Source organism: Heptranchias perlo, chromosome 3, assembly GCF_035084215.1.
Source record: "Heptranchias perlo isolate sHepPer1 chromosome 3, sHepPer1.hap1, whole genome shotgun sequence".
NCBI classification, from domain to species: domain Eukaryota; kingdom Metazoa; phylum Chordata; class Chondrichthyes; order Hexanchiformes; family Hexanchidae; genus Heptranchias; species Heptranchias perlo.
The window spans coordinates 106083133-106097384 of record NC_090327.1 but is presented as its reverse complement, the minus strand read 5'-3'; the positions used below and the strand labels follow the sequence as shown (position 1 = coordinate 106097384).

The window sequence follows — 14252 nt, the reverse complement described above, 5'->3', positions numbered from 1 at the left end:
CAACCATCTTCAGCTGCTTCATCAATGACCTTCCATCCATCATAAGGTCAGAAATGGGGATGTTCGCTGATGACTGCACAGTGTTCAGTTCCATTTGCAACCCCTCAGATAATGAAGCAGTCCGAGCCCGCATGCAGCAAGACCTGGACAACATCCAGGCTTGGGCTCATAAGTGGCAAGTAACATTCACGCCAGACAAGTGCTAGGCAATGGCCATCTCCAACAAGAGAGAGTCTAACCACCTCCCCTTGACATTCAACGGCATTACCATCGCCGAATCCCCCACCATCAACATCCTGGGAGTCACCATTGACCAGAAACTTAACTGGACCAGCCATATACATGCTGTGGCTACAAGAGCAGGTCAGAGGCTGGGTATTCTGCGGTGAGTGACTCACCTCCTGACTCCTCAAAGCCTTTCCGCCATCTACAAGGCACAAGTCAGGAGTGTGATGGAATACTCCCCACTTGCCTGGATGAGTGCAGCTCCAACAACACTCAAGAAGCTCGACACCATCCAAGATAAAGCAGCCCGCTTGATTGGCACCCCATCCACCACCCTAAACATTCACTCCCTTCACCACCGGCGCACTGTGGCTGCAGTGTGCACCATCCACAGGATGCACTGCAGCAACTCGCCAAGGCTTCTTCGACAGCACCTCCCAAACCCGCGACCTCTACCACCTAGAAGGACAAGAGCAGCAGGCGCATGGGAACACCACCACCTGCACGTTCCCCTCCAAGTCACACACCATCCCGACTTGGAAATATATCGCCGTTCCTTCATTGTCGCTGGGTCAAAATCCTGGAACTCCCTTTCTAACAGCACTGTGGGAGAACCGTCACCACACGGACTGCAGCGGTTCAAGAAGGCGGCTCACCACCACCTTCTCGAGGGCAATTCGGGATGGGCAATGAATGCTGGCCTCGCCAGCGACGCCCACATCCCGTGAACGAATAAAAAATAAATAAATAAGGGTAAGCAGGCAGTAGAAACTCTCTGGGTAGAATTGAGGAATAGAAAAAGATGTAAGACTTTGGTGGGAGTTGTCTACAGACCTCCTGATAGCAGTAATAAAGTAGCTGGATGCATAAACCCGGAGATCAGAGAAGCTTGTTGCAAAAACAGAATGGTTATAACGGGAGACTTTAATTTTCACATCGACTGGGAGTAGCTGAACAGCTCGAGTCCCAAAGGCAGTGAATTTCTGAGTGTATTCGAGACAGCTTTACATAAGAACATAAGAAATAGGAGCAGGAGTAGACCAATCGGCCCCTCGAGCCTGCTCCGCCATTCAATAAGATCATGGCTGATCTGATCCTGACCTCAAATCTAAATTCATGTCCAATTTCCTGCCCGCTCCCCGTAACCCCTAATTCCCTTTACTTCTAGGAAACTGTCTATTTCTGTTTTAAATTTATTTAATGATGTAGCTGGAACAATATGCTCTTGAACCAATAAGAGAACAGGCCATCGTAGATTTAGTGATGAGTAATGAGCCTGAATTAATCAACAATCTAACAGTAAGGGAACACCAAGCTAACAATGACCATAAGATGATTGAATTCGATATTAGGTTTGAGAGGGAGAAGGGTGAGTCATAAACCAAGGTTTTAAATTTAGGTAAGGTGGAGTTTGGAGGGATGAGGCAAAAATTGACCACAATAGACTGGGCAGAACTATTAACGGATAAAACTACAGATGAACAGTGGGAGGTGTTCAAAGAAGTATTTTGTAGAATACAAGACCTGTGCATACTCCTAAAGGGCAAGAGTTCTACTTGTGTAATTGAACAACCTTGGTCAACAAGAGAAGTGAGAGAAATAGTATAAAACTAAAAGAAAGGGCTTATATGAATGCAAAGAACAGTAAAGACCCCACAAACTGCGAGAGATACAAGGAACACTTAAGGGATGCAAAGAAAATGGTAAGAGCTGCAAAAAAAGGAATATGAGAAAAAACTTGTTAGGGATATCAAGGACAACACTAAAGGTTTTTACAAGCATATTAAGAGAAAGACAAACACAGGTGATATTGTGATTGAAAATAAGGAAATGGCAGACTCGCTAAATAATTACTTTATATCGATCTTCACAGTAGAGGATGAGGATAAAGTACCAGAGATACGAGCAAAACTAAAAATAAATCAAGGGGAGGAACTAACTAGATTTAATATACGCAAAAAAAATGGCAATGGAGAAAATAACAACACTAAAGATAAACAAATCTCCAGGACCTGATGGTTTCTACCCCAGGGTATTAAAAGAAGTAGGTGAGGAAATTGTAGATGCTTTAGTCATGATCTTCCAAAACTCTCTTGATTCAGGAATTGTCCCCTTGTATTGGAAAATTGCCAATGTAACTCCATTATTTAAGAAAGGTGGGAGAGAGAAACCAGGAAATTATAGACCTATTAGTTTAATGTCAGTTGTGGGGAAGCTACTAAAATCTGTTATTAGGAACAGAATGACTGAGCACTTGGACAAATATGTACTGATCAGAGAGAGCCAGCATGGATTTGTAATGGGTAAGTCATGTCTAACTAACTTAATTGAATTTTTTGAGGACGTAACTAACCATGGTAGATAAGGGAATGTCAATGGATGTTATTTATATGGACTTCCAGAAGGCATTCAATAAGGTTCCATATAAGTGACTCTTAACAAAAATGGGATTGCATGGAATTGGAGGCAACCTATTGACATGGGTAGGAAATTGATTAAGAGGTAGGAGACAGAGAGCAGGGATAATGGGTATGTACTCCAATTGGCAGGATGTGACTAGTAGTGTCCCCCAGGGATCTGTACCGGGGCCTCAGCTTTTCACTATATTTATAAATAACTTAGATGAAGGAGTAGAGAGCCATATATCCAAGTCTGCTGATGACGCCAAATTAGATGGCACAGTAAATAGTGTAGATGGGAGCAGAAAGTTGCAAAGGAACATTGATAGATTATGTGAGTGGGAAAAACTGTGGCAGATGGAAATAAATGTGGGGAAATGTGAGGTCATCCACTTTGGACGTAAAAGATAGATTACAGCATTTTCTAAATGGTGAGAAGCTCGGACTTTGGAGGAGCAGAGAGATTTAGAGGTGCAAGTACATAAATCACTAAAAGCTAGTGGACAGGTACAAAAAATAATTGAAAAGGCTAATGGAAAGTTGGCCTTAAAGGGGCTGGAATACAATGGGGTGGAAGTTATGTTACAGTTATAAAAAGCTCTGGTTAGATCCCATTGAGAGTATTGCATTCAGTTCTGGACACCGCACCTCAGGAATATATTGGCCTTGGAGAGGATGCAGTGCAGATAGATCAGAATGATACCGGGGCTAAAAGGGTTAAATCATGAGGACCGGTTGCATAGACGAGGCCTGTATTCCCTTGAGTATAGAAGATTAAGGGGTGATCTAACTGAGATGTTTAAGATGATTAAAGGAGTTGATAAGGTATTTCGGGAGAAACTATTTCCTCTGGTGGGTGCAGAACAAAGGGGCATAACCTTAAAATTAGAGCTAGGCTGTTCAGGGGTGATGTCAGGAAGTACTTCTTCACATAAAGGGTATTGGAAATCTGGAACTCTCTTCCCCACAAAGCAGTTGAGGCTAGGTCAATTGAAAATTCCAATCTGAGATTGATAGATTTTTGTTAAACAAAGGCATAAAGGGTTACTGAACCAAGGCAGGTTGATGGAATTAAGACACAGATCAGACATAATCTAATTGAATGGCAGAACAGGCTCGAGGGGCTGAATGGCCTACTCCAGTCCTATGTTCCTATGACATGGTCGGGTTGACCGTGACACTTTCCATAATCGAATAGCCTCCTGAGACACTGTCAAGACTCACGGGTGGGCACTTGGCCAAAGTACCAGAGAGCGCCTGGCACTTCAGCAAGTGGTCAGTTTCATCTGGAGAGCTGAGAACATTTTGTTAAAAGATCCAAGGGAAAAATAACAATACAGAGATCAGGGAGTAAATTTTAACCCCCAAGAACGGGTGAGTTGGGAGTGGGTGGGCAGTAAAAATGCTAAGGGCTAGAAATTGGACCGTGTAGCGCCCATTGTTTCAGCGCTACACAGCCTCCCGAAGTGCCAAGATGTCGTCTTGGCTGCATATGCACGTTTCCAGCGTGATGTGCGCTGGACGCCATTTTGGTGTAGGTATTAGCACATGCGCAAATACCGAACGCCGGCAGCATGTAAAGTAAGGAGAAAATGGACACAATCAGTGTGCAATGCTGATTTAAAGGGATAGACACCATTTTGGGACTTAACGCTCAACTCAACGTACAATCTTAACCACGACCATCTGAACATGTCTTAGAGTATCTGGCGGGCCCCCCCAAACCAGCTATTTAAAAGGGACCGTGCAGGATTTATAGGTTAGTTGCTGGATTATTGCTTCTGGCTGCTGATGCATTTATAACTGTTTTTGAAAGTCTCCTGGCTTGAATACTAGGACGAGGGGACATAGCCTAACATTTAGAGCCAGGACCTACAGGAGTGAAGTTAGGAAATGCTTCTACACGCAAAGGGTGGGAGAAGTTTGGAACACTCTTCTGCAAATGGCAGCTGATGCTAGCTCAATTGTGAATTCTAAATCTAAGATTAATAGATTTCTGTGAACCAAGGGTATTAAGGCATATGGGGCTAAGGCGGGTATATGGAGTTAGGTCACAGATCAACCATGATCTCATTGAATGGCGGAACAGGCTCAAGGGGCTAAATGCGACCGTCACTTGCAGCCTCCTGTTATGTGCCACCTTCTCCTGCAAGAAAGCGGGACGTTTGTCTGCGTGATGTGCATGTCATGGTTGAATAGCTGCCAGTGTGTGTGAGTTGTGGCTGGGTGGCTTGCAACATAGTGGTAATGTGTAAGGATGAGAGGAAGCATCTGATTGGAAGAGTTGAGTACTGATGGAAAGAGTTTGTTGGTATGTGGGGGATGGGGGTGTAGTGTGTGGTGCAGTTGGTAGGAGATGCCACTTGACAGTTGACCTCACTCACCTTGACCACTCATGTCAAAGCATTGAACTTCCTCCTGCACTGCATCCATGTTCATGATGCTGTGCGCCTGGCATTGACTTCGTCCCCCACTGCCTCCCCCCATATGTCTTTTGGGCATATGTCTGGAGGGCCTCTTGCCGGCCCGCCCACTACTACCCTGCAGATATAGGATGTCCCTCTTTCTGTCCATCTCTTGCACCAAGACCTCTAATGCATCAGCAGAGAACTTTGGTGCACACTCTCTCGCAGGCCTGGTACAAACTCAGATCGGCAGCTTGGTGAGGATGTGGGATTTAGTAGTGTGCAAGCTTTATTCAATGTTTTAACATAACTCATCAGTTTGTAAACATAGGGACAGGACCTGCATCTGTGTTTTACGTGTGCGATGTCTGATCTCCGTTTAGACTCCGTGCAGACAGCAGACTGTTATTTTTTTAAGCAAACAACATGTACCGGCTACCTTTACGAGATTTTAAGAGACATCCTCCCTTTAAGAGATTGAGGCTCCCCCTGCTGGGGGAAAGTGCGCATTTACTTCAATCTTTGTGTAAGGCCTGGATTTCAACACTGCTTGAAGGTTAAATACTCAAGCTGGAAGAAGTTCTCGTCCTGCCTGCGCGGGGGCCATCGGGCGCGGGTTAATAATGGATTGCGCTACCCGGGCCCAATGATAGGGGGTAAAAAGTTGGTTAAAGCCTAAATTTTCAAAGTGGGAATGCACCCCAGCTCCAACACCCCCACTTCTGGGTTTAACCCAGGCAGATTTGTCTGCATGTGGACAGCAGACACCAGGAAGTCCCAACTCCATTTAAAGCCGGCGGGCCGATATTTAAAAGGGCAATGTATCTCATTGAGATACTTGAGGTGCTTAATATTTTGTGTACTGGACAATTAAAATGAATCTAACCTTACTTGTTCGGGTTTCCCATCGCCTCCGAATCATGTCAGGTGAAAGCAGGCGGGAAGGGCTGGATCCATGAGGTGAGTGCCTTTATTGCTCTGCTTGTGGGCCCGGAGGAGCAGGAGTGCTCAAGCTCACCTGACCGACAGGAACCCCGCGATCGGCCGAGCCCCCACCCCCCACCCCTGATGGTGGATCCCCACCGATGCACGATGCTTGCTGACCACCCGAACCATGATGGTGGCTGACCCCCCCCCACATTGGGCGCTAAACCTGGAAGTGCCATTGCTGGGCGTCATTAAGGTCACGATCCATTTACCCTCTTGGTTTCGCACCTGGAAATCTCCCCCCATCCCTCCCCCATTCTGGCTGGAAGTTAAAATTTACCCCCAGGTCTTGGGAAAATAATGGAATCCTGAGCAGCCTGGGAATGCACTCCTGGTGGATCAGTGGTACTGAGTCAGACTCCAGGGGTTGAATGGCCTACTCATGTTCCTATGTTACTAGCTCTTTGAAAGAGCTGGCACAGGCACGATGATCCAAATGGCCTCCTTCTGAGCTGTGAGATTCTATGATTCTATGATAAAATACTCCGCTCTGGAGGACATTAGGATTCAGTGAATTAGTACTGTGTCCATTCACAATAGGGATCTCAGTTGAATTCCAGCCCAGACTGACTGGGTGAAAGTTTCCTTTCTCTGTTGGCTGTAAGGGCTCTAAGTGAAATAATTTATGTCATATCAACACAGTTCTGAATGAGCATAGGTCTTTGTTAAGTTTCTGGAGCTTTCTGATCCTAAGATTGCTCTCGTGGATAGTTCCAACTCCCCATACTGATGAGGGTGTCTATCCTTGCCTTGGGATCTAGGTAAACATTCAATAACATACCCAGGAAACAAACACAAAACCATGGCTGGTAATTGCTTTTAGCTACTGGACATATGCCTCCATAAATCTTATTCCCGTTTTCAAAAGCTGTAGAGTATCAAAACAGACCACTACCTGACTCGTTTTAAATTTTTCTTTTTCAAATATTTATCCACTTCTCTCTTAAAAGCTATTATGGATTCTGCTTCCACGACTGTTTCTGTTCGGGCTTTGCAAATCTCAACCTCATTTTTTTTTCTCCTATATGCACATCAACTGCATTGCCCTCATCTACCCTCTCTGTTACCTTATCAAAAAACTCTATCAGGTTAGTTAAACACGATTTGCCATTAACAAATCCGTGCTGGCTTTCCTTAATCAATCCACCCTCGTCCAAGTGACTGTTAATTCTGTCCCGGATTATCGTTTCTAAAAGTTTCCCCACCACTAAGGTTAAACTGACTGGCCTATAGTTGCTGGGTTTATCCTTACATCTTTTTTTGAACAAGGGTGTAACATTTACAATTCTCCAGTCCTCTGGCATCATCCCTGTATTTACGGATGTTTGGAAGATTATTGCCAGTACCTCCACAATTTCCATCCTTACTTCCCTCAGCAACCTAGAATGCATCCCATTCAGACCGGGTGACTTATCTACTTTAAGTACAGCTAGCCTTTCTAGTACCTCTTCTTTATCAATATTTAGCCCATCCAGTATCTCAACTATATCTTCCTTTACTGAGACTCTGGCAGCATCTTCTTCTTTGGTAAAGACAGATGCAAAGTACTCATTCAGTACCTCAGCCATCCCCTCTGCCTCCATGAGTAGATCTCCTTTATGGTCCCTAATCGGCCTCACCCCTCCTCTTACGACCTATTTACATGCCTGTAGAAGATTTTTGGATTCCCTTTTATGTTGGCCGCCAGTCTATTCTCATACTCTGTCTTTGCCCCTCTTATTTCCTTTTTCACTTCCCCTCTGAACTTTCTATATTCTGCCTGGTTCTCACTTGTGTTATCAATCTGACATCTATCATACGTCCCTTTTTTCGGTTTCATTTTACTCTCTATCTCCATTGTCCTGAGAGGCTGGTCGCTGCCAGGCGGGAAAGCCTGTGGTCCAGGACAGCAATCGAGAAGATTAGTGGTCATTGTGGGGGGGGTGGGGGGGAGGCGGTGGAAAGAGGGGTGGGCTCAGAGCACGGCAGCAGGGAGGGAGGGAGAGATCTCGTGGGGGGAGGGGGAGTGATCGCAGTGGGGGGTCTGAAGATCTCGAGGGAGGTCTGAAAATCGCGGGTGGGGGAGGGCGTCGGAAGAAATCATGACAGAAGATGTGCTTGAGGGGCCAGGGGAGATACACTCCTGCTCCTCCTGGTCCACAAGCCTGTGCTGCAAAAGTGCATACCTGCTGGATTTGACAGCTCCCACCTCCCTTCAGCTGCCAGAGTTCCTGAGCCCCGGGAACCAGCCATTAAATTCAAATGGCTCCCAAAATCTCAGGAATGGAGTCTCATTTAAATATTCAAATCACTGACCCGTCTCTCCAGACCAGGTTACTCGGACGCCCCCAAACCCACCGCGGTTAAACCAGAAAGAGGCACGTTCGGGTTTCACATTTTTAGCAATTTGACCCCCCCCTCTTGGGGGGGTTGAAATTCCCCCCTGCCTGTCTATTTGTGGGGGGACGGGAAATCAGGATCAAATGAAGACACTGAAAAGCAGCCAGCATCTCTTAAAGAAAAGAGGGTAAAATTCTCCAAGAGATAAAGTGGCTGGAAGAGGTACTGAGATGGTACCCAGGTTCTCGAATGCAGCTTTGGAGGCCCTTGTAGAGGCAATGGAGAGGAGGAAAGCAAGCCCTCCAGAAAACTTCTCTGCCGCCAATGGGATGAGGACATTGAGAAGGTCAATGCCAAGAGCTCTTTTTCCCTTTGTACTTCTATCACACCCTACACACTCTGCATGACAAACTGCAGCTGCCCTCACCAGCCACTCCTTTGTTCTCTCTTCACACCAAAAGCTAACCCTTTTCCCTCTCTTTTATTTCAGGTGCTGAAAATATCAAGGCCCCTCTGCCACTTGAAGAGGAGGGCGGCCTTCCTGAAGATGAAACATCACTCGAGCGCCAGCTCAGAGACTGGAACCATGTGCACTTAAGAGGGTAGGTTGGATGAGGGATCTTCACGTGTGAATCACTGGCCACAAGCATGCAGGAGTAAAGGCAAGAGGATAGGACACCATCGGTGCTAGCTCGTCGGGGGGCAAGAGCTACAGAGGACTCAGATGCTCACTTTGAGGGCCCAGCCTACCGAAGAAGGCTGATGGGCGTACACCGGAGAATGCTTGGTACACTGGGCAGCCTGCCAGCGAGCTTGCGCACAATGGCTCAGAGCATGCTGGATTCCAGCTCTACATTGTGTTGCAGCTTCGCGCAGAGTATGGAGACCGTCCTGACCAACATGGACCAAGTGGTCAGCTCCATGAATGTGTCAATGGCACTTACCATGCTGGAGCCTCTACTGACAGCTTCCATGCCAGCTAACACTACCTCCATGGAACCTCAGATGGCTGCCATCTTGGCTCTAAGAGCCAATGTTGACAGTTCTTGCACAGAGCCATATAAGTGCTGAGGCGCAGTCCCAGGAATGAGGCCTTGCTGCCCAAGTGAAAGGGGTGCAGCATGATCCAATTTTTTAAGGCCACTAACTTTTGGTGCCTGACCCACATTTTAGAAATTTCCAGAAAGCCCACTCAATGCTGGACAATGGTATTGCTGGATGAAATGAGTCACGTGTAGGGTTAACATACTGTAGCATTGTCAGATTGAGATGAAAATAATTGGATTAGGTTCAGATCATGTAGAGTTTCCCTCCTCACTGCCCTGCAGTCTATCAAACCAGTACACAGATTTAAATTACTGAAGTTGTTGAACCCTAATCAATAGTATAAGTGGAAATTCAGTTCCAAGAATTTCTTTCCCCATTCCTTTTGAAGAACAGAGGGAAAATCCAAACAGAAGCCAGTCTCAACCCATAACAATTAAAGCCAATCAAAAGTCTAAGGCCTAGAAACTCCATGGCACGCGTCAGTCCTTCGGGCACCTAAGTGTCCAATATGGCGGGCAGGAAGTGCACACTCATTAAGAGCTGGAAGTGCATGGCCCGCCATATTGCTATAGGCAAAAAATAGGCATCCAGCTCCCATGCCTGAAACAGGGCCAGGTCAGCTGCGTTCAGGAAAACTGGACTCCTCCGGAGGGTCGCTGCCCTAAGCTTGACATGTATGCTCAAGCTGTCAGGAAATGCGTCAATGCCAGATTCATCAGCCGCACTCACAAGACAGTCCAGAATGTCACCCGAACACAACGCAACGCCATCAACGCTCTCAAGACCAACCGCAACATCGTCATCAAACCAGCGGACAAAGGAGGAGCCATCGTCATACAGAACAGAACGGACTATTGCAAAGAAGCATACCGACAACTGGACAACCAGGAACACTACAGACGGTTACCCGCAGATCCGACCAAAGAACACACCCACCAGCTCAACAAACTGATCAAGATCTTTGATCCAGACCTTCAAAGCATCCTACGCGCTCTCATCCCACGTACTCCCCGCGTGGGAGACTTCTACTGCCTCCCAAAGATACACAAAGCCAACACACCCGGACGTCCTATCGTATCAGGCAACGGAACCCTGTGTGAGAACCTCTCTGGATATGTCGAGGGCATCCTGAAACCCATCGTACAGGGAACCCCCAGCTTCTGTCACGACACTACAGACTTCCTACAAAAACTCAGTACCCACGGACCGTTGAACCAGGAACACTTCTCACCACGATGGACGTATCGGCACTCTACACCAGTATCCCCCACGATGACGGCATCGCTGCAACAGCATCAATACTCAACACCAACAACAGCCAATCTCCAGACGCCATCCTACAACTCATCCGCTTCATCCTGAATCACAATGTCTTCACCTTCGATAACCAGTTCTTTACCCAAACACACGGAACAGCCATGGGGACCAAATTCACACCCCCATACGCCAACATTTTTATGCACAAGTTCGAGCAGGACTTCTTCACTGCACAGGACCTCCAACCAACACTATACACCAGATACATCGACGACATTTTCTTCCTATGGACCCACGGCGAAGAATCACTAAAGAGACTACACGATAACATCAACAAATTCCATCCCACCATCAAGCTCACCATGGACTACTCCTCAGAATCAGTTTCTTTCTTGGACACATGAATCTCCATCAAAGACGGGCACCTCAGCACCTCACTCTACCGCAAGCCCACGGACAACCTCACGATGCTCCACTTTTCCAGCTTCCACCCTAACCACGTCAAAGAGGCCATCCCCTATGGACAGGCCCTGCGAATACACAGGATCTGCTCAGACGAGGAGGAATGCGATGGACACCTACAGACGCTGAAAGATGCCCTCGTAAGAACCGGATATGACGCTCGACTCGTCGATCGACAGTTCCGACGGGCCACAGCGAAAAATCGCATAGACCTCCTCAGAAGACCAACACGGGTCGCAACCAACAGAGTACCCTTCGTCGTCCAGTACTTCCCCGGAGCGGAGAAACTACGCCATGTTCTCTGCAGCCTTCAACATGTCATCGATGACGACGAACACCTCGCTAAGGCCATCCCCACACCTCCACTACTCGCCTTCAAGCAGCCACCCAACCTCAAACAGACCATCGTTCGCAGCAAATTACCCAGCTTTCAGGAGAACAGCGTCCACGACACCACACAACCCTGCCACGGCAACCTCTGCAAGACATGCCAGATTATTGACACAGATACCACCATCACACGAGAGGACACCACCCACCAGGTACATGGTTCATACTCCTGTGACTCGGCCAACGTTGTCTACCTCATATGTTGCAGGAAAGGATGCCCCAGAGCATGGTACATTGGCGAGACCATGCAGACACTGCGACAACGGATGAATGGACACCACGCAACAATCGCCAGACAGGAGGGTTCCCTCCCAGTCGGGGAACACTTCAGCAGTCAAGGACATTCAGCCACCGATCTTTGGGTAAGCGTTCTCCAAGGCGGCCTTCGAGACACACAACAACGCAATATCGTTGAGCAGAAATTGATAGCCAAGTTCCGCACACATGAGGACGGCCTCAACCGGGATCTTGGGTTCATGTCACGCTACACGTAACCCCACCAGCGAATAAAAGTTATCTGTTTTTAATACAACGGGTCATTTTCTGTCTTTCTCTTCCTTTCGGATGTTTCTCCCTCTCTCTCTGTTTTGTGTTCTGGCCGTTTGTATATTCGGTGGTCCTGTAGGTAACACCTCTCTGTCTGAACACTTTGATTGCCTTGACAACGGGCAGTTGGAAAGATTATCTGTAATCACCAGGTATTGTTCTCTGAATATAAATGCGAAACGTTCAAGGATTTCCACATTCACCTGACGAAGGAGAAAGCCTCCGAAAGCTTGTGATTTTCAAATAAAATTGTTGGACTATAACCTGGTGTTGTAAGATTCTTTACATTTGCCAACCCCAGTCCATCACCGGCATCTCCACTTCAGGAAAACCAGGTGTACATACGGTCTAACCGGCAGGTCGATAAAGGGAATGCTGCAGGCCGCCATCAAAAAGGTAAGTTTGTTAAAAATACTTACCTGAATGTGGAGCCAGGAGGTGCAGCACTGCTCCTCTCAACCCCACATTAACACTGTGTGCCACTCCTGCCCACCACTCACCCACACCCTCCCAATCACTGCCTCGTTTCTCCCCCCCTCCCCACATACACAAACCAAAGATTACTTCTATTCTTTGCCTTTGTACAAAATTATAAATACTGATTTCCTTGGGTAATTTTTATGCAAATATCTATTCTCGATATTCAGCAAGGATGTATTGTGGTGTCTATTAATGTAATAGCAGATTGGTTTATTCTCATGAGAATGAATGTTAATAACTTCCTGCTGCAAACTATGATTTAAAATTCAGATTTGTTGATATACCAAAATTGGATTAAGCTCAATTCATTTCATGAAAACTTTTATTATGTAAATTTCCAAAATGAATTCATAAATTTAACTTTACTGCAACGATGCAAAATACTTAATTTAATTTAAAGAGTTATCATAAATAGGACTAGTTCTAATTATGTACATGCAATGGAATAATGAAACCCAAGCAATGCACATTCTTTCTTTACCTGCAAGGTTATTTAAAATTCAGCAGTATGTGTTTACCCCGTGAACAGTGTACGACTGCATTGCATTCTTTCAGCTAATGGCCTAGAAATTGGGCCACGGCTATTTGCATATGCAAAGGGCCTAACGCCTGTTTCAGGTGGGTGACACCCTTCCAGCTGGAAATGTGCACATGCTTTCTCCCCACTATTTTGGGGCCTTAGCAGTTCAAAAAATGGGTGCTGTGGGGACCAATTTTTAGGCCATAGGGTCTATACTTGTGAACTCCAGTGTAAGAGCTCTCTCCTTAACTCAACTCCAGCAACCCACCCTCCAACTCAGTAAACCAAACAAATGAAGGACTTTGTTCCTAATACTTTACAACAAAACAAACTTAAAATGGCATTTCTCTTTACAACAAGCTGAATTTTACCTGTCAAATAAAAGGGTAGATAACAAACAGATGAATTCATGCACTAATTTAAAATATGTAAGGAAAAATGAACCTATTCTGGTGTTAAAAGCACTAGCGTCCAAAGCAAGATCAATTACTCCAGTCTCATGACCGAAGTGACCTTAATTCAAACATGAACCCCCAGAAATGATAACTAAGAATATATTGTGCTAATTAGCTGGATTGCAGTTACTGTTAATCTTATAGGATGGAAAGTATTTAGTAGAAAGCCGAGAATATTTACCTTGTGAAAGTTTCGGAAATAGGCAGCCTTTTCATCAGGAAATTTCTCTAACCTTCTAGGACCTTTGCTGGAGGCCTTCTTAAATACCAACCAACACCTTCTATACATCTGTTAGAAAAATAAAAAGAGTGCAAGCAAGCCTGGTTAGTGTACCATTAAGGTGTTAGAAGCAGAACATAATGATAATGAAGATAATATTGTCCAGTGTGGGATTTAAAATACCAATAAAACAACTGTTCATTTATTACTATTACATCCGCCATCACGAGATTGGCTTCGGCAAAGGCATTTTAAAAAATTTCACATTGCAATAACCAAAACATTTGATTTGCCCCCAATCCCCTGCATAATTTTCTCCCCTTCTGTTGAAGGTGATAACCTCCATGGGAATACAGTTCAACAGGGACAAGGCACAAGTCAGGAGTGTGATGGAATACTCTCCACTTGCCTGGATGAGTGCAGCTCCAACAACACTCAAGAAGCTCATCCACCACCCTAAACATTCACTCACTTCACCACCGGTGCACCGTGGCTGCAGTGTGTACCATCCACAGGATGCAATGCAGCAACTTGCCAAGG

At 46.0% G+C, this 14252-nt stretch overlaps 1 protein-coding gene across 1 annotated transcript in view; it reads right to left on the bottom strand.

The window, feature by feature from the left end:
- LOC137308584 (docking protein 6-like) overlaps window positions 1–13781 on the bottom strand; it is a 187770-nt gene extending 173989 nt beyond the window's left edge. Inside the window, exon 1 of the mRNA XM_067977202.1 lies at window positions 13674–13781. Coding sequence (XP_067833303.1) covers window positions 13674–13781 — 108 coding nt within the window. The remainder of the gene's footprint in view (window positions 1–13673) is intronic.
- Between the last annotated feature and the right edge of the window lie 471 nt (window positions 13782–14252).